Raw genomic sequence first — 21,712 nt, 5'->3', positions numbered from 1 at the left:
CTACACTAAATACAAGATAATTAAATACATTAAAACTGGATTCTGACTTCTGGAATATTGGGTTGCAACAAGGAGGTCGTCAAAAATTTTTTCAATTTGGGAATTCATTGGAAGGAAAAAAATTTGATTTTACGAAGTATTTGATTGCAACACTGATATTTGGTATCCTGGTGGAACAGAGTTGCGAAGAGAAAGTAGTCAGAGGTCAGTACTCTCCCAAATATCAACCGGATTCACCATCCTCATAACTCCCACCATGTGACTTCATAGTGTAACCAGAGACTTGGGAATAAGCCAGATGCCTGCTCTCTAAAACACAAGTATCACATAGCTTAGAAAGAATAAATCACTCATGACTGCCGCATTCATGAGATATACAGCCAATGCCACAAATAGTACTCCTTTATCTTCTGATGAACAGGTCTTGGTTTTGGTTGCATTAACCGTCTTGGAAGCATATTAAAGCATTGGCCTTTTCACAGATATGATTGAGTACAACGATGTCAACTTGTTGATTAACTCGTTTGTGGGACAACTCTCCCAACTTCAGCATCAGCAGCTCCCAAATGTTAGTGATGAGGACTTTGCATGGTGGACTGGGCTGAAATCACCTTACTATTGTCCAGATACACAGCTCCATCAGATAACCTTATTACTGAACAATTACACCAATTGCATACAATTGGATTGCTTGCTAGGGCACTTCAGAGGGAATTAGGAGTCAACCATGTAATGTAGGACTGGAGTCGCACATAAGCCAGACTGGGTATTAACATCATTTAAAAATTGTCTTTGTAAAACTAAGATTTAAAATCTCTATTTGTGAGCTCCCTGTTACCATTGCCGATCTCAGCAGTGGGGCTAATACAATTGGCCACAGCCTGAGAACAAGGATCAAGAAAGTTGGCCTGGGGTTCTACTCTGATTGCTAAACAGCAAGCCCTGCTAGAAGTAGGTAAGTGGATGCTAGCTAAGGACACAATCAGCCTCAGCTGCAATGTCGACTATAGTTAAGAGAGCCTTCTAGCATTCACTGTCATGGGTCACAAGTGAACACCATCATTTGGGTGAGGTGCCAGTGGGAGCCTGCTGTCATAAGAATATTAGAAACAGGAGCAGGAGTAGGCCATTTGGCCCCTTGAGCCTGCTTCACCATTCAATGAGATCATGGCTGATCTGATCTTGGCCTCAACTCCACTTTCTTGCCCGCTCCCCATAACCCTTATCGTTCAAAAATTTCCACCTTAAATATATTCAATGACCCAGCCTCCACAGCTCTCTGGAGTAGAGAATTCCAAAGAATCACATCCCTCTGAGAAGAAATTCTTCCTCGTCACCTTTTTAAATGGTCGACCCCTTATTCTGAAACTATGCCCCCCAGTTCTAGATTCCACAATGGAACTATTTCCTCTAAAGAACATAAGAATTAGGAACAGGAGTAGGCCATCTAGCCCCTCGAGCCTGCTCCGCCATTCAATAAGATCATGGCTGATCTGGTCGTGGACTCAGCTCCACTTACCCGCCCTCTCCCCGTAACCCTTAATTCCCTTATTGGTTAAAAATCTATCTATCTGTGACTTGAATACATTCAATGAGCTAGCCTCAACTGCTTCCTTGGGCAGAGAATTCCACAGATTCACATCCCTCTAGGGGAAAAAATTCCTTCTCAACTCGGTTTTAAATTGGCTCCTCCGTATTTTGAGGCTGTGCCCCCTAGTTCTCGTCTCCCCCACCAATGGAAACAACCTCTCTGCCTCTATCTTGTCTATCCCTTTCATGATTTTAAATGTTTCTATAAGATCACCCCTCATCCTTCTGAACTCCAACGAGTAAAGACCCAGTCTACTCAATCTATCATCATAAGGTAACCCCCTCATTTCTCAAATCAGCCTAGTGAATCGTCTCTGTACCCCCTCCAAAGCTAGTATATCCTTCCTTAAGTAAGGTGACCAAAACTGCACGCAGTACTCCAGGTGCGGCCTCACCAATACCCTCTACAGTTGCAGCAAGACCTCCCTGCTTTTGTACTCCATCCCTTTCGCAATGAAGGCCAACATTCCATTTGCCTTCCTGATTACCTGCTGCATCTGCAAACTAACCTTTTGGGATTCATGCACAAGGACCCCCAGGTCCCTCTGCACCACAGCATGTTGTAATTTCTCCCCATTCAAATAATATTCCCTTTTACTGTTTTTTTTCCCCCCAAGGTGGATGACCTCACACTTTCCGACATTGTATTCCATCTGCCAAACCTTAGCCCATTCGCTTAACCTATCCAAATCTCCTTGCAGCCTCCATGAGTCCTCTACACAACCCGTTTTCCCACTAATCTTAGTGTCATCTGCAAATTTTGTTGCACTACACTCTGTCCCCTCTTCTAGGTCGTCTATGTATATTGTAAACAGTTGTGGTCCCAGCACTGATCCCTGTGGCACACCACTAACCACTGATTTCCAACCGGAAAAGGACCCATTTATCCCGACTCTCTGCTTTCTGTTCGCCAGCCAATTCTCGATCCATGCTAATACATTTCCTCTGACTCCGCGTACCTTTATCTTCTGCAGTAACCTTTTGTGTGGCACCTTATCGAATGCCTTTTGGAAATCTAAATACACCACATCCATCGGTGCACCTCTATTCACCATGCTCGTTATATCCTCAAAGAATTCCAGTAAATTAGTTAGAGAACATGATTTCCCTTTCATGAATCCATGCTGAGTCTGTTTGATTGCACTATTCCTATCCAGATGTCCCGCTATTTCTTCCTTAATGATAGTTTCAAGCATTTTCCCCATTACAGATGTTAAACTAATCGGCCTATAGTTACCTGCCTTTTGCCTGCCCCTTTTTTTTTAAAACAGAGGCGTTACATTAGCTGCTCTCCAATCCGCTGGTACCTCCCCAGAGTCCAAAGAATTTTGGTAGATTATAACGAATGCATCTGCTATAACTTCCACCATCTCTTTTAATACCCTGGGATGCATTTCATCAGGACCAGGGGACTTGTCTACCTTCAGTCCCATTAGCCTGTCCAGCACTACCCACCTAGTGATAGTGATTGTCTCAAGGTCCTCCCTACCCACATTCCTGTGGCCTGAAAATTTTGGCATGGTTTTTGTGTCTTCCACTGTGAAGACGGAAGCAAAATAATTGTTTACGGTCTCAGCCATTTCCACATTTCCCATTATTAAATCCCCCTTTTCATCTTCTAAGGGACCAACATTTACTTTAGTCACTCTTTTCCGTTTTATATATCTGTAAAAGCTTTCACTATCTGTTTTTATGTTTTGCGCAAGTTTACCTTCGTAATCTATCTTCCCTTTCTTTATTGCTTTTTTAGTCATTCTTTGCTGTTGCTTAAAATTTTCCCAATCCTCGTTTCCCACTAACCTTGGCCACCTTATACGCATTGGTCTTTGATTTGATACTCTCCTTTATTTCCTTGGTTATCCACGGCTGGTTATCCCTTCTCTTGCCGCCCTTCTTTTTCACTGGAATATATTTTTGTTGCGCACTATGAAAGTCCTCCACTGTTCCTCAATTGTGCCACCGTTTAGTCCTTGTTTCCAGTCTACTTTAGCCAACTCTGCCCTCATCCCACTGTAGTCCCCTTTGTTTAAGCATAGTACGCTCGTTTCTGACACAACTTCCTCATCCTCAATCTGTATTACAAATTCAACCATATTGTGATCACTCATTCCGAGAGGATCTTTTACGAGGAGATCATTTATTTTTCCTGTCTCGTTACACAGGACCAGATCCAAAATGGCTTGCTCCCTTGTAGGCTCTGTTACATACTGTTCTAAGAAACAATCCCGTATGCATTCTATGAATTCCTCCTCCAGGCTACCCCCTGCGATTTGATTTGACCAATCGATATGTAGGTTAAAATCCCCCATGACTACTGCCGTTCCTTTTTCACATGCCTCCATTATTCCCTTGATTATTGCCCGCCCCACCGTGAAGTTATTATTTGGGGGCCGATAAACTACGCCGACCAGTGACTTTTTCCCCTTACTATCTCTAATCTCCACCCACAATGATTCAACATTTTGTTCATTGGAGCCAATATCATCCCTCACAACTGCCCTGATATCATCCTTTATTAACAGAGCTACCCCACCTCCTTTCCCTTCTTTCCTATCTTTCTGAATCGTCAGATACCCCTGTATGTTTAATTCACAGTCTTGGCACCTTGCAACCATGTTTCTGTAATGGCCACCAAATCATACCCATTTGTAATGATTTGTGCCGTCAACTCATTTACTTTATTTCGAATGCTGCGTGCATTTAGGTAGAGTGTTTTCATCCTAGTTTTTAAACCATGATTTTTAGTTTTTACCCCTCCTGCAGCCCTTTTATATTCAGTGGCCCTTTTTGTTTCTTGCCTTTGGTTTCTCTGCCCTCCATTTTTACTCATCTCTTTTCTGTCTTTTGTTTTTGTCTCTTTTTTGTTTCCCTCTGTCTCCCTGTATTGGTTCCCATCCCTCTGCCATATTAGTTTAACTCCTCACCAACAGCACTAGGAAACACTCCCCCCCTAGGACATTGGTTCCGTTCCTGCCCAAGTGCAGACCGTCCAGTTTGTACTGGTCCCATCTCCCCCAGAACCTGTTCCAATGCCCCACGAATTTGAATCCCTCCCTGCTGCACCACTGCTCAAGCCACGTATTCATCTGTGCTATCCTGCGATTCCTACTCTGACTAGCACGTGGCACTGGTAGCAATCCCAAGATTACTACTGTTGAGGTCCTACTTTTTAATTTAACTCCTAGCTCCTTAAATTCGTCTCGTAGGACCTCATCCCTTTTTTTAACCTATGTCATTGGTACCAATGTGCATCACGACAACTGGCTGTTCTCCCTCCCTTTTTAGAATGTCCTGCACTCGCTCGGAGACATCCTTGACCCTAGCACCAGGGAGGCAACATACCATCCTGGAGTCTCGATTGTGGCCGCAGAAACGCCTATCTATTCCCCTTATGATTGAATCCCCTATCACTATCGCTCTCCCACTCTTTTTTATGCCCTCCTGTACAACAGAGCCAGCCACGGTGCCATGAACGTGGCTGCTGCTGCTCTCCCCTGATGAGTCATCTCCCTCAACAGCACTCAAAGCAGTCTATCTGTTTTGCAGGGGGATGACCAGATGGGACCCCTGCAATACCTTCTTTGTACTACTCTTCCTGCTGGTCTTCCATTCCCTAGCTGGCTGTGGATCCTTCTCATGCGGTAAGACCAACTCACTACACGTGCCACTTATGTCATTCTCAGCATCGTGGATGCTCCAGAGTGAATCCACCCTCAGCTCCAATTCCGCAACGCGGTCCGTCAGAAGATGGAGGCGGATACACTTCTTACACACGTAGTCGTCAGGGACATCGGATGCGTCCCTGAGTTCCCACATGGCACAGGGGGAGCATATCACGTGACCGAGCTCTCCTGCCATGCCTTAACCCTTAGATACACTTAAATTGGTAATAACAATGTTACAGTTTACTTACTGATATAAAAATAAAAAGAAAAGCTACAAGGTCGAGGGAAATTAGAGAGAAGAGAGAAACTAGAAAGGAAAACTCTGCATTCAGAGTGACTGGTCGTGTGGCAGAATGAACTGCTAACTCTTTAGCTTTGAATCCAATTGTCCTTCAGGGCACACCTCTCCTTTGGAGAAACAGTAGGATGGACCTGCCTTCTGTACACACAACAGCATGGCAATGCATCACTCATAGAATGGAAGAGCAGATAAGCTTGCCCTGAGAATACTGTTAAATAAATGAAAACCTGCTCACTTGTTCAGTAAAAGCTTCCTCGACAGTGCATTACATTCAGGCCACTTTATCAGCTTCTTATACAGCACCATACATTTCATCTCTCGACTCTGCAACTCACTGGTCAGTTTTTCTGAGGAAAAACACAGAATTTCAATGTAAACCTTATTTCCCTGACTCAAACACAGTTCAGAGAGTCTGCTGGTTAAAAAGGTCCAATGAGAATGAGTTTGGACATTCTCAATCTAATTCCTAATGAGCATAGGCCCACAGTACAAAGTTGACCCTATTACAGCACGAGGTGGCATTAACTTGGTAATCTCATTCAGATGCTGCAAGATCGCTCATGTGAAAACTGGAAACTGTCACATTGGAAGACTGGCACTCTTCAGACCTCAAAAGGCAGTAATATCCAGATTACTCCCGGTGCCACGAGCTAGTGAGTACAGAAATAGGAGGATAGAGCAGATGAATGCGTGGCTGGAGAGATGCTGCAGGAGGGAGGACTTTAGATTCCTGAGGCATTGGGATTGCTTCTGCGGGAGGTGGAACATGTACAAGCCGGACGGGTTGCACCTCAACAGAGCTGGGACCAATATCCTCGCGGGGAGTGGGGGGGGTGGGGGGGAGTGGTTGCAAGTGCTGTTGGGGAGGGTTTGAACTAGCTTGGCAGGTGGATGGGAACCTGAGAATAGATTCAGTAGGGAGGGGAATAAAGCTGGAATTGGAAAGCAAAAATGTAGAAAGTGAATTTGAAAGACAGAGGAAACAAGGGCTAGAAAGTAGTCAACAAGGAGGTCTGGCTGTACTAAATGGTATATACTTCAATGCAAGGAGTATAGTGAATAAGGCAGATGAGCTGAGAGCACAGGTAGACATTTGGGAGTATAATATTATAGCTATTACAGAGACATGGCTAAAAGAGGGGCAAGTATGGCAGCTCAACATTCCTAATCTTCAGATGGGATAGAGAGGGGGATAAAAAGGGAGGCCGGGGGGGGCATCACAGTATTGATTAAAGAAACTATTACAGCTATGAGGGATGGTATGTCAGACAGATCATCAAACGAGGTCATATGGGTCGAACTGAAAAACAAAAAAAGGGGCAATCACACTGCTGGGAGTGTAATATGGACCCCAAGCAGTGAAAGGGAGATAGAAGAGCAAATATGTAGGCAAATTTCTGAGAAGTGCAAAAAATATAGGGCAGTAATAGTAGGGGATTTTAACTGGAACAAAATTAGTGTGAAGGGTCGAGAGGGTGCGTAATTCCTAAAATGCATTCAAGAGAACTTTTTTAGCCAGTATGTAGCAAGCCCAACACAGGAGGGAGTGGTTCTGGATTTAGTTTTAGGGAATGAAGCTGGGCAGGTGGAAGGGGTATCAGTGGGAGAGCATTTTGTTGCTAGTGACCATAATTCAGTCAGATTTAAGGTAGTTATGGATAAGGACAAGGATAGACCAGGAATAAAAGTTCTAAATTGGGGAAAAGCCGACTTTGCTAAGCGGAGAAGTGATTTGGCCATAGTGGACTGGAAACAGCTACTTGAAGGTAAATCAGTGTCAGAGCAGTGGAGGCATTCGAGGAGATCATCCGTAGGGTTCAGGCCAAATATGTGCCTTTAAAGAAAAAGGGAGGGACTAACAAACCTAGAGACCCCTAGATGTCGAGGGACATACAGGGTAGGATAAAGAAAAAAAGGGAGGCTCATGACAGATACCAAAGGCTAAATACTGCAGAATCTCGAGAGGAGTATAAAAAGTCCAGGGGTGAAATTCAAAAGGATATTAGGAAAGCTAAGAAAGGTCATGAAAAATTCTTGGCAAATAAAATCAAGGAAAACACAAAGATGTTTTATAAATATATTAAGAGCAAGAGGATAACTAAAGAAAGGGTGGGCCTATTAGAGATCATGAGGGTAATCTGTGTGTGGAGGCAGAAGTGGGCATGGTTCTTAATGAATACTTTTGTCTGTTTTCACAAAAGTGAGGGGCGATGCAGACACTACTATCGAGAAGTAGTGTGAAATATTAAATGAAATAAACATGGCGAGAGAGGAGGTATTAAGGGGTTTAGGAGCTTTGAAAGTGGATAAATCCCCAGGCCTGGATGAACTTCTTCACCCAGAGAGTGGTGAACCTGTGGAATTCTCTACCACAGAAAGTTGTTGAGGCCAATTCACTAAATATATTCAAAAAGGAGTTAGATGTAGTCCTTACTACTAGGGGGATCAAGGGATATGGCGAGAAAGCAGGAATGGGGTACTGAAGTTGCATGTTCAGCCATGAACTCATTGAATGGCGGTGCAGGCTCGAAGGGCCGAATGGCCTACTCCTGCACCTATTTTCTATGTTTCTATGTATCCCGTGCTGTTAAGTGAAGCAAAAGAGAAAATAGCAGAGGCTTTGACAATCATTTTCCATTCCTCTCTGGCTTCAGGTGTGGTGCCAGAGGACTGGAGGACTGCTAATGTGGTACCTTTGTGGGAGAAAGGGATAGACCAAGTAGTTACAGGCCAGTTAGCCTAACCTCAGTGGTGAGAAAATTGTTGGAAATAATCCTGAAGGACAGGATAAATCTTCACGGATTAATCAAGGACAGTCAGCACGGATTTGTTAAGGGAAGGTCGTGTCTGACTAACTTGATTGAATTTTTCGAGGAAGTAACCAGGTGGGTTGATGAAGGCAAAGCGTATGATGTAGTGGATATGGATTTTAACAAAGCTTTTGATAAGGTCCCACATGGCAGACTGGTCACAAAAGTAAAAGCCCATGGAATCCAGGGCAAAGTGGCAAGTTGGATCCAAAATTGGCTCAGAGGCAGAAAGCAAAGGATAATGGTTGATGGGTGTTTTTGCGACTGGAAGGATGTTTGCATGTGGGGTTCCGCAGGGCTCAGTACAAGGTCCCTTGCTTTTGCGATATACCCCCTAGACTTGAATATAGGGGGTATGATCAAGAAGTTTGCAGACGATACTAAAATCGGCTGTGTGGTTGATAATGAAGAAGCTGCGGACTGGTCAATCAACTGGTCAGGTGGGCAGAACAGTGGCAAATGGAATTTAATCCAGAGAAGTGTGAGGTAATGCATTTTGGGAAGGCTAACGAGGAAAGGGAATACACATTAAATGGTAAGACACTGAAGTGTAGAGGGACAAAGAGATCTTGGAGTGCATGTCCACAGATCCTTGAAAGTAGCAGACCAGGTAGATAAGGTGGTTCAGAAGGCATACGGAATGCTTGCCTTTATTAGCCGAGACATAGAATACAAGAACAGGAGGGTTATGCTGAATTGTACAAAACACTGGTTAGGCCACAGCTGGAGTACTGCATGCAGTTCTGGTCACCGCATTACAGGATGGACGTGATTGCACTGGAGAGGGTACAGAGGAGATTTATGTGGAAGTTGCCGGGAGTGAAGAATCTAAGCTATGAGGACAGATTAGATAGGCTGAATTTGTTTTCATTGGAACAGGAGGCGGCTGAGGGGAGACCTCATTGAGGTGTATAAAATTATGAGGGGCCTAGATATAGTGGATAGAAAGGGCCTATTTCCCTTAACAGAGGGGTCAACAACCAGGGGGCATAAATTTAAAGTAATTGGTAGAAGGTTTAGAGGGGATTTGAGGGGAAATTTCTTCATGCAGAGGGTTGTGGGGGTCTGGAACTCACTGCCTGAAAGGGTGGTAAAGGCAGAAACCCTCACCACATTTAAAAAGTACTTAGATGTGCACCTGAAGTGCCGCAACTTGCACGGTTACGGACCTAGAGCTGGAAAGTGGGATTAGGTTGGATAGCCTCTTGTTGGCTGGCATGGACACGATGGGCTGAAATGGCCTCCTTCCGTGTTGTAAACGTCTATGATTCTGTGATTACTGGCAAGTACCCAAGAGCTAACAGAGCTCTCTGCCTGAAACAGAGGTGAGGAACAATGGGACTTAAACTTCAGGCACTTCCCAACAGGAAGGCAGGGAAAAACCAAAGATCTGAGGGAAAAAACACTGCCCTCTTCACCACTGAGCACCTTCTGACATATGTTTATGCAGCATTACTGGCAGAGGACAAGACTGGTTCATGACTGGAGAGGCATAGAAAAGTGGAAAAAGTTCCCCTCAACAAGTTGAGTCGATAACTGCATCACCTGGGATGTTACTATATCATATAGACCAGGGCGCTTTCAGGTTCAATTTCCAACACGTGCTGAGCTAGCAGATCAAAGCAGGACAATTGGCTTTTAGTGTTCCTGGTATAACATAAGGAAAAAAAATAGCCAGGATTCCCACTGCTAATTATAATCCAGTGACCTCTGAAAGAAGTCGTGTGTTGAGAAAAAAATCTGGATTGGCTTTTGGTGGCATCTATGGTTAAATATCATGCCTGTACTCGCTTTCCAGACCCACATGGTATAGTTATTTGGACAGGATACTGGAGGGCTGCCCATGTTTGTGGAACTACATCGTCAGGAGAAGAGGATGGCAGAGGGAAAGGGAAAACTATCATACTGTGCAATTCTTTTTCACAAAAATCTTAAAATATAAATAGTTTCCATGTTACCTCCCAGTTTTCCTCGGATAACTCCCAGAGCCTCCTCGTCTTCTCCAAGTCGCTCCAAAATCATCAAGTAGAGCTGCACCTGTTACAAATAGCAAAAACCATGAAACAGATGGAAATCACATCCAGACTCTATTCATTAGAGGACACATTGACGTATCAAATTTAAATTCAAAATTTAAATAATCACTACAGTACCACAGGAAGTTTAAATCCAGTTTTAACAGGTACAATCTTAAGATAGAGCTCTTCTCCAAACTTTAATATAACTTTAGTCAAAGTCAAAGAATGGGCAATGAACCTAGATTTGATTCTCAACTGCTTGACCCAAATCTGAGCCACACTGAACTGAGTAAAGACTGCAGCACCTTCCCCATAGGGGGAAAAGAGAGTCAAGCATGGTATCTAGTGTCTCCCGACAGCTGACTACAAGGGAAGTTGCCTCCAGTCTGGGAGCAAGCCATCCATATGTCCTCTCAGCAATAGAAGTGTGAAGACTGAACAATTGGGAACAGATTTACAAAATTACAATGAATTACTAAAAAAAAATGACTAAACTTAGTAACGAGTTCCTTTTTTGAAATACAACAGAGCTAGGGAGAGAAGTAAGAAATTAATTTGCCAGCATACTCACTCCCGATCACTATGCAGGTACCGGATGGTACAAGTCACAACTTGGAACATTCCTGCTTTCTTACCTCAGCTTCTGCCTCAATCTTGTCTTCTTTCACCATCTTTTCTACCATGCGCTGCGCTAAGGGGAGGAACATTGTCTTCGATAATTTCTCATCTTGTGCTGAAATGGACTACATAAAACACAAATACAATTAAAAAGAAAATCCAAGGGATAGGTATCGATTTTCTGCACTCTTAAAATCACAATATAAAGCACCCTCGCCACAATTAATACAACCACCCTGTCACCTGTCTCTGTACAGCTAATATAATGAGACAAATAATTGTTTGTCATCAGTCTTCATGATTACTAGTCAGGTGTGTGACTCAATATAAAGAGCTGTGAGTTTAGCTAAATAACTTTCACAATGTCCTTTACACAACTGTTGTGGATATATTTTGGGTTCAATTATTGTGAACAAGCATCTTGTCTGGAGTTACACTTTCATCCCAACAGAAAAAACATTGCACCCAGCTTGAGATTACTGCTGCCACTTGCCCTTCTACCATAGCACAGTGCCTCATCTGCCTCATGCCACAGTGCTTCCACTCTTAACATGAGTTCTTAGGTGGCTGAACAGTCCAATACGAGAACCACAGACTCTGTCACAGATAGTCGTTCAGGGAAGGGTTGGGTGGGACTGGTTTGCCACACGCTCTTTCCACTGCCTGCACTTGTTTTCTGCATACTCTCGGCAATGGGATTCAAGATGCTCAGCGCCCTCCCGGATGCACTTCCTTCACTTTGGGCGTTCTTTAGCCAGGGACTCCCAGGTGTCAGTGGGGATGTTGCACTTTATCAAGGAGGCTTTGAGGGTGTCCTTGTAACGTTTCCTCTGCCCACCTTTGGCTTGTTTGCCGAGAAGGAGTTCCGAGTAGAGCGCTTGTTTGGGAGTCTTGTCAGGCATGTAAACGATGTGGCCTGCCCAGCGGAGCTGATCAAGTGTGGTCAGTGCTTCAATGCTGGAGATGTTGGCCTGGTTGAAGACGCTAATCTTGGTGCGCCTGTCCTCCTAGGGGATTTGTAGGATCTTGTGGCGACATCGTTGGTGGTATTTCTCCAGCAACTAGGTGTCTACTGTACATGGCCCATGTCTCTGAGCCATACAGGAGGGCGGGTATTACTACAGCCCTATAAACCATGAGCTTGGTGGCAACTTTGAGGGCCTGGTCTTCAAACACTCTTTTCCTAAGGCGGCCGAAGGTGCACTGGCACACTGGAGGCAGTGTTGAATCTCGTCATCAATGTCTGCTCTTGTTGATAAGAGGCTCCCGAGGTATGGGAAATGGTCCATGTTGTCCAGGGCCACGCCGTGGATCTTGATGACTGGGGGTGGGGGGGGGTAGTGCAGTGCGGAGAGGACAGGCTGGCGGAGGACCTTTATCTTACGGATGTTTAGTGTAAAGCCCACGCTTTTTTACGCCTCAGTAAATATATCAACTATGTCCTGGAGTTCAGGCTCTGTATGTGCGCAGAGGTTGGAGTGGTCTTGGACCTGGCCTGGAGATGACGAAAGTTGAACAGGTTCCCACTGGTTCTGTAGTTTAGTTCCACTCCAGCGGGGAGTGGAACTGTGAGGTGGAGCATGGCAGTGAGGGAGATTGAAAAAGAGGGTTGGAGTGATGACTCAGCCCTGTTTGACCCCGGTCCGGATGTGGATTGGGTCTGTAATGGACCAGTCGGTAAAGATCACGGCCTGCATGTCGTCGCGGAGCAGACGGAGGATGGTGATGAACTTTTGGGGGCATCCAAAGCGGAAGAGGACGCTCCATAGTTCCTAATGGTTGACAGTGTCAAAGAAGGCCATGTACAATGGCTGGTGCTTTTCGCTGCATTTTTCCTGCAGCTGTCGCGCTGCAAAAATCATGTCCGTTGTGCCCCGTAGGGGACAAAATCCGCACTGCGACTCCGGGAGGAGCCCCTCGGACACAGGGAGAAGACGGTTGAGGAGGACTCTAGTGACGACTTTCCCAGTGGCTGATAGCAGGGAGATTCCTCTGCAGTTGTTGCAGTCGGACTTGTCCCCTTTTTTAAAGATGGTCACGATCACTGCATCGCTGAGATCTCCCGGCATGTTCTCCTCCCTCCAGATGAGAGATGAGATCATGTATTTGCGCCAACAGTGCCTCTCTGCCATACTTCAGTGCCTCAGCAAGGATTCCATCCGCTCCCGTAGCCTTGTTGTTTTTAAGCTGTCTTATGGTATAGGACTTTGAGAAGTTAAAGTTGTAGAGAATGCAGCTCAGGATGCCAGTAAGTAGTGTGCTGGATAAATTGAGTCCAGAGTTAACATGAATGGGTTTGAGGTGGGCAATGTGAAGTTTTGGTGATGGATCAAATGTGCCGTTTGAAACTCTGCTCAGAGTCAAACACGACACTGAGGTTTCAGATAGTCTGACAGAAATGGAAGGGAAGGGAAATGATGAGAATTGCAAAGAATTAGAGCTTTTAGTGGTGGTCAAAAACAATTACTTTGGTCCTCCCTATTTTCAACTGGAGGAAATTCAGGCTCATCCATAACTTAATGTCAGACAGGCAGCACAGCACAGAGGTGCTCAAGGTGTCTAAGGGAATGCTGGTGAAGTAGAGATGTGTGTTGCCAATGTACATACGGAAGCTGACCCTGTGCCTTTGCACAATGACACTGAAGGACAGCATGTCGATCAGCACTTCAATTAATATCATTTACTCTTAATCCAGAAAAGAATACAATGAAAAAAGAAAAATGGTACCATCAGCAATTCAGGTAAAACTATGCTGAAGACGCTCTTGGCCACACATTAAACCACGATTCATGCACAAATTACCAAAATAGTCCCAACGCAAGAATACAGACAAAATGAGAATGGGGGAGGGAGAGAGAAAGAAAAACAAAATACTTGACTAGAATGACTGCAACGTGCTGTGTAGGCCGACAGAACTTCTCTGTGCTTTGACTCACATAATCGTCTCCACCTCTCATATTTTCAGCAGTCAGTACAATGTGGACAGCGATAGATCTACCGGATGTTAAAATGCTTGTTCTGGAGGACACCACAGAATACCGAAGAGAAAGGACGACCAGCAGTTTTTAATCAGCCAAAGAAATTTTAAACAAGCAGTGGAACCATAGCTAATTAAAAACTGGCGTACAATAGTTGAGAATGACTACATTGCAACTTTACAAAAAAAAACCCACAAAAGTCTGGCCCCGTTTGCACACCAAAAATTATTACTTGAAGATCTGGGGCAGACCGAGTTTACTGAGTGAAGTGACAGATATTGGAACCAGCCCCAAAGCATGATTTTCCCCCCCATAATTATACCATTGTAATTATACCAGTGCTAAATAATGACACTGATGAGGGAAAACTCAGGAAGAAAATGTAGGTAGTTTTCAAAATGGACATTTTTCCAGGAAAGCAGAATTTAAACTCCTACCTCAGTTAATATTTGCATTTCTCCTAAGGTTCTCGTTCCAAAATATCTTTGTTTTCAAAAGCATGATCCCTAATATTTTTAAAGGCTGCAGTTTTACTGCAGCTGCAGGTCAGAGTCAGAGTTACCAATCTGGTAGTTGTGTTCAAATAGCAGACCCTTATTCGGCTCCAGTTCAATCTATAGTACAAGTTTGACATACACCCAACAAACAGACAATGTGAGCACAATGTTTTCCAGCTGCCAGTTTAAATAGCAATCTTGATGTAGGGGTAAGTGCTTAGAGAACTAGGCATTCCTCAAATAATCAGTCTCTATTTAGATGTTTCAGTGCAGCAGACATGATAAGAGCTTTTAGTCAAGTAAACCCCTCTTACATGACTGCTTTTTGACTTTAAAAAAAGGATACAATTGATCTGTAAGCTGTCCCATCATACAAGAAAATTTTTAAGCAGATTTGCTCAAACAGGATTCCTTCAGCTTATATTAATTCAGCTCCAGTCGGTAATATATGTTACTCTGTACAGGAATTTTGTAACTGAGATTCAATTAGCGTAATTGAACAAACGTTTCTATCCAATCCCTCTGAAGGTATCGGCAATGCGTTATCCTGACAATCGGCGCAGTCCCGGCATGCAAGACCATCAGCAGGCCGGGGCCATCAGAGGGAGCAGCGTGCAGTGGCATACCTCTGCAGGAGGGCGACGGCTGCGAAGCCAGGTTGCTGATTGCAGTGTGGGCAGGCACAGCAGGAGGGGCGAAGAAGCGGCAAGAGTTTCTAGATGGAAGTGACCCAGGAGAGGCACGAGTCTGGGGCTCAGAAGGGGCAAGGGCCCAGGGGCAGCAGGGGCCAGCCCATACTGCGATGTGTGTGCGCACTACGTCCGTGCAGCAGAGCTGGTCTCCAATCGTCTTGGGTAATCCTTGCCACTGGACCAAGACCTAGCTCTGTCAAGCCCGTGTGGTGGCTGGTGTGCAACGGCCAGCACACGTTAAAAAAATCCAAGCACAGGCAACTTCCACCCTCCAAGATGTAGTTCGGGATCTGGAATATTAGGTCCTTGACTTTTTCCACTATTGGTTACCACGCACTAAACATCTGCACCCACCTGCATGACCAGACTCATCACAGACCAGAAGTAATACGGGTTTTTCGGAACAATCTTGTAAAGTGCCATCCCAGCCTAAGAGAAAGCAGAAAATTCCACATCACCTTAAACAGAACACTTCAATATATTGCAGTATTATCAGTGAATACACTCCAGGATGAGGTAGATCTCAAGTCAAATTTTTGATTTGTGCTGAGTTAGCAACAGGGCTGCTACATCCTCAGCACTGATGGACAAGGAGTGCAGTAGAACATTTTTTTTAAATTAGGTCTCATGTTATCAAGTGATCTTTACTGGAAAATACACTTGTGGACATTGGGTGAAGACAAAATTCAAACATACAAAATCGTACCACAACAAGGGTTGATATCCTCAAACAAATAAAGATGCCTAAAGCAAATAAATAGTTCCCTAATGAACCTTTAGTACACCAAATGCAGAAAACTATATTACAATCATGCTATGGAAGGTAAAGTGTTCAGAATTTATTAGCAAACAATGTGTTTATCTGGAATCAGCTGTGCTGGATGGCATAATGGCAGGAGTTTCACAGGAATTATTGAGTGGTGAAAAAATAAATAGGATGGGCAATTATCACATACGTGGTCACATGATCTCCCAGGAAATGACTTAAAACAGAAATGGCAAAGGCATCGAAGAAAGAAGCCCACCCTGAAGTCACTGCATAGCCTGGGATACAGGAAAGTGAAGGAAAAGTAAATGGGGGAGAGGGTCAGGAAGGGCAAGAGAAAAAAGAGGATATCCTCAAACAAATAAAATAGAAAACAAATCAACTGTATTGATTAGGTGAATCAATTATTATTTCTTGCTTTCTCATCTAATTTTAAATTATATCTATTTCACCTGTACATAAATCATTGCAAAGAGGGGGACTAGTCATCTTAAGGTAGCATGTTTAACTGTAGTTAGCATCCTCAGAAAAGGAGGAATTGAAACATTCAAGTTAACACAACAAGTAAAGTGTACTAGACTTGTGTCCTTTCCAATTTTGATACTGATACCGTGATGGAAAAGGACAAAACAGCAACAGCAGGTAATATAGGTTAAACATGACAAATCCACTCGAATTCCATTTTATTTGAGCAGGCTGAGGAGTTACACGACAGCCTGTGGTCCTTAGTCAAACCCACATGGATTTATCCAATGTATTTAACAATTCTTTATCTCACCAGTTCAGTGAGACTGAAGATACATTTAGAAATAAAAATGTTAATGTTAGAAATCTGATCTAAAGACAGAAAGCACAGGAAGTGCCCAGCACAGTCTGTCAGCATCTGAACGAGAATGTCAGGTTAATATTTTTAGTGGAACCTTTCCTCTGAAGTGACATTAAGCTATCTTTGTATTTCAGACTTACTTAACTTGGTTTGATTTAGGAAAAAAGTTCAGAGGCGAGGGAGGGGAAGGAAAATAAATGTCAATGGATGCTGCAACTTCTGCTATAGTTTAGAAACATAGCATGCTGTCTCATTATCACCAGTCAAAGCTATTACTAAGCTGTATTTTTCTCAGGAAGGAGAGACTAATTCTGTGCTGTACAGACAGTACCTGTTGCATTTTCTTGTATTCTCCAACTCTGGCGTACGCCATAAAGAGGTGCGAGTGGTACTCCTCACTGCTCGGGACTTTCCGCACAGCAGCCTCGTACAGCTTAGTGACCAGCTCAGCTGAAAAGGAGAACATAAGAAATAGGAGCATGAGTCGACCATTTGGCCCTTCGAGCCTGTTCCGCCATTCAATAAAATCATGGCTGATCTTATACCTCAACTCCACCTTCCCACACTCTCCCGGTATCTCTTGAATACCTTAGTATCCAAAAAATCGTTCTCTATCTTTAAACATGACAGAAAGGGAGATAAAAGGCAGTGTATACAACACATCACAACTTCACACCAAAAAAATAAAAAAAATTTAATATCTCTATATATATATATATATTTATATAGAGATAACACAATAGTTTTAGGCAGATGTCACTGAGGCATACAGATCAGGGACCCCAGGTTCAATCCTTGGTCTATGTGGAGTTAGCTGATCTCAGCCAAGGTTGCTCCAAGGGCCCACAACTGGCCTTAACACCTCTAAGCCAGGAAGAGGAAAATTGTCCAGGATTTCTACTGCTGATTTCTATTCAGCAGCCAAAATTAAAAAGCACACAGTATCAGCTGTGGCTCAGTGGTAGCACACTCGCCTCCAAATCCCACTCCAGGGACTTGAGCACATAAATCTAGGCTGACACTCCAGTGCCAATTTGAGGGAGTGCTGCACTGTCGGAGGTGCCGTCTTTCGGATGAGACGTTAAACCAAGGCCCTGTCTGTTCTCTCAAGTAGAAGTAAAAGATCCCGTGGCATTATTTGGAAGAAGAGCAGGGGAGTTCTCCCCGGTGCCCTGGCCAATATTTATCTCTCAATCAATATAACAAAAACAGCTTACCTGGTCACTATCACATTGCTGTTTGGCTACCCTGACCTGCGAGAGGACACCACCGCAGGTCGGGTGTATAAGAGCTGGAGCGCGGGCCCCTGCAACATCGTGGGCCGCCCTGACCTACGAGAGGGTACCACTGCAAGTCAGGAGGGTGTGCGACGACTTCAAGGTGGCTACTGGGCGATTTCATCAAAACCCAGGGCTCCGTTTGGAGCGTGGGCAGGAATACGGCGGGGCTCAGGTAGAGGAGCGGGAAGGTCGGGGCGGATCGTGGCTGATATTCGGCAAGAGATCGTGGTGGAAGTGGGTAAATGATTTACAGGGCCCAGAAGAGCAGAGGACCCAGGGGCAGCACGGGCCAGCCCACACTGCGATATGTGTGCGCACTAGGTCTGTGCAGCAGAGCAGGTCTCCAGTCGTCCTGGTTTGCCCTTGCCACTGGATAAAGGCCTAGCTCTGTCAAGCCCGCGTGGTGGCTGATGTGCAACGGTCACCACGTTAAAAAAAATCCACGCACAGGCATCTTCCACCCCTGGAGTTCATGACTGGAATATCAGGTTCTTCATTGAAACATCAGCAAACTAATCTCTTTTGGTGTGGAAGCAAGTCATCCTTGTTCGAGGGGCCGCTTATGATGATGATGCTGTTTGTGGGAGTTGCTGTGTGCAAATTGCAGGCTGCGTTTCACACATTACAACAGTGACTACAATCCAAAAATACTTCATTGACTGTAAAGCTCTTGGAGACGTCCGGTGGTCATGAAAAGCGTTATATAAATTGTAAGTCTTTCTTTTAATGCTAGGAGACAAAATTATCATATTTGGCTGTGATAAAGCCTAGCCTCACACATGAAAAATCCATTTGCACAAGATACCAGAGAACAGTCTGCACTCTGATTCTTAACCCTGGGTCAGCACCTTTGCTGGAGTAAATGGATGGAGCGGGGCGGACGAGAGTTGGGAGAGAAGAAAAGCATTTAGAAAATTAGCTCCGGTAGCAGTAATTAGCTCCCAGAGAAAAATCAAGGGACAGAGACATTGCTGCATATTCCTGCAGCAGGTGCTCATATATTGCTCACATCACCTGCCCTCTACCTCATTGTCTACATAGCATTTACTGTCAACAATATAAAGGTATGGGCAGATAATCAATTTTGTTGACGTATTAAATATATAACAGAAATAGGAAAAATATTGCAGAAAAAAATCATAGGGTATGTAATGGTACAGATTCTTTTTATGGGAAAGGAACAGTAGTATGTGCTCTGTCTTATAGAATTCCTTCAGCTGAGGCTAAAGTGGACAGGGGGAAGAGAGTGACTGCTCAGAAATGTTTTAAAAATAGATTAAAACATGCAGATTTCATTAAGGGAAATAGACATCGTTCCCCACTAGGTGAAATCTATTCCTAAACCACATCTGCAGCACAATAAGGTGCAAAGTCCATACTGCAGCAAACCGTAGCTAGTGCAGTCAAGACCGTCAGTGTGGTTGAAAAACACCAAAGATCAGAAACCACAAAACTGACCGTGTTAATATCTAATTATTTAAAAATCTTATGTCTGCACATGGTTCCAGTTAACTTTTTCCAAATTTATAATGGAAACTTCTCACACTATTACGCACAATACATGTACCTTTTTTGGATCTGTTCTATCTAGGTTAGACGGTGCAGTCTCTCAATTAAAAAAATATATAGAAATGTTGAAGTCTCCCAGTCACATTTAAGATTTTTTTTTAAATTGTAAAAACAGTGGATAGAGAAGAATCCAAATAAAATATTCACATCAAGTTAAAATGTTGGCTACAGCAGCATCGAGTACAGGGAACACTAAAATAACCACTGTGGGGGAGGAACAGTAGCTTTAAAGGAGAATGCAACTCCAGAATGAGCACTGCGAGTGTTTGGTACTTAACCCTAAAACATATCACATGCATCATGCTGCTTTCCAAATAGCTTTGTAAAAATAATTACATATTAAAGGTCTCTACTGTACAGTCTTATTGACCCACTACCTGCTGAGCAATGTTCCCTGTCATTTTTTGGCGGGCCTGCCACCGCTTTAACAGCCCATTCAAAATACACGTTTTTTCCATTTAAAAACCGTCAAGTTCGCTGTGTTGGTCCTTCAGAGCGCTGCATGGAGCTTAAAGGGAACGTTGTTTCTGAGTACAGCAGACTTCGGTCAATGGGATGTGCTCCAAGCATAGCTGCTTCCTCAGTACAAGGTGAACCTCTTATCCGGGACTGGGACTCCCTTATCCGGCACCACCCCTTGTCCGGGACCATTCCCGACCACCGGGTGGCTCATGCGCACAACGCGACTGTGAAAATCCGACTCGCCAATATAATCTTTCTCCTCAAATCAGCTGCCTCCTCCTCCTCCTCGCCCTGCTGGAACTCCTGCTACTACAGTCCTCGGGCCAGCCGCTCCTCCCCACAGCGCTCCCTCTGCGGATCAGGCCGACTCTTCTGTACCCACCGACGCTTCGGGGCCCGCCGACTCTTCTGGGCCCAATGGCCCACCGACTCTTCTGGGACCGCCGACTCTTCTGGGCCCAATGGCCCACCGACTCTTCTGGGACCGCCGACTCTTCTGGGCCCAATGGCCCACCGACTCTTCTGGGGCCCACTGGGTCTTGCTGACTCTGGGGTTCGCCGGCTCTTCGGGGCCTGCCAATTGTTCTGAGGCCCACCGGGTCTCACCAACTCTTGGGGGCCCGCCAGCTGTTCCGGTGCCTGCCGGCTCTTCGGGGGCCCCTGCACACAGATTGGCTGACTGACTGATTGTCGGTCCAGCCAATCAGCGCATACACATAGTTACTCCAGTAACAACACTTAAAGGCGCAGTCCAAAACACGTGACCTCCCCTCATCCAGTAAAATCCCTCGTTTGGGACGGGCCAGGTCCCAAGGTTGCCGGATAAACGAGGTTCAACCTGTATTTCCTTACTCCTTGGTCTTAGCCAAAAGGTTCTGTGCATACCACACTAATGCTAGGAATCAGACGAACTGCACAGAGAATTCTTTAGTGGACGTCACTGGAGCAAATCAGCTTCACTGAACAAATTAGAGCAATTTCAGTTGTGATTTTCAAATACTTTTCAGAGATAATACCTGCAGGACTGATTCTCATGCGAGTACTTAAAATTCACAATGATTTCCTAGTAAGACTTTCTAATTTTAGCTAAACTGCTGTAACAAGAAGCTCCCTTTCTTCTTCCATTACTCCCCAAGAGAACTTACGTCTGTGCATTTCACGATAAAGGATGGTAAGGGCCTGTAAGGAGTTGTCGTCCGTGGGTTCAAGTGCAGCTACTTCCTGTGCCAGACCAAATGCCTCTTCTTGCTTCCCGGTCCGCTGCAGGCCAATTGCCTTCAGAACCTGTTAGGCCAGACCACAAAAGTCAATTCTGAAGATTCTATATTCATAAACAATCATAACTGCCATCACTTGGCTTATTTAGCACAGTGGTGTCAATATGCTACAGGGAGGAAAAAATACACAAGCGAATGTGCTTCTAACACAATGTTCTTAATTCATGACTTCAAATTACTCCCACTGGCTGATCTGTAACAAATTGCACTTCATTATTGTTATATAGCTCAAAATGCTATTAAGTTTAGAAGGTTCGAAAGCAAATTTCTTCCAACGCTCTTGACATAAAAGAGGGAGAAAGACAGTCATTTGGAAGACATGTAAAGTTCCGCACTAATACAAAATAATCAACACAGGAGTCA

The 21,712-nt window shown here is 44.4% G+C and overlaps 1 protein-coding gene across 2 annotated transcripts in view; it reads right to left on the bottom strand.

Moving 5' to 3' along the window:
- Positions 1-21,712, bottom strand: part of naa25 (N-alpha-acetyltransferase 25, NatB auxiliary subunit) — a 106,709-nt gene that overhangs the window by 66,464 nt on the left and 18,533 nt on the right. For both annotated transcript variants that reach the window (XM_070887938.1, XM_070887939.1), the window contains exons 3-8: positions 21,218-21,356; positions 17,093-17,211; positions 15,524-15,598; positions 11,020-11,127; positions 10,325-10,403; positions 5,792-5,903 (exon numbers count right to left, since the gene is read on the bottom strand). In XM_070887938.1, coding sequence (XP_070744039.1) covers positions 5,792-5,903; positions 10,325-10,403; positions 11,020-11,127; positions 15,524-15,598; positions 17,093-17,211; positions 21,218-21,356 — 632 coding nt within the window. The remainder of the gene's footprint in view (positions 1-5,791; positions 5,904-10,324; positions 10,404-11,019; positions 11,128-15,523; positions 15,599-17,092; positions 17,212-21,217; positions 21,357-21,712) is intronic.

This window comes from Pristiophorus japonicus, chromosome 8, assembly GCF_044704955.1.
Source record: "Pristiophorus japonicus isolate sPriJap1 chromosome 8, sPriJap1.hap1, whole genome shotgun sequence".
Lineage (NCBI taxonomy): Eukaryota > Metazoa > Chordata > Chondrichthyes > Pristiophoridae > Pristiophorus > Pristiophorus japonicus.
This window is presented reverse-complemented; position numbering and strand designations above follow the sequence as displayed.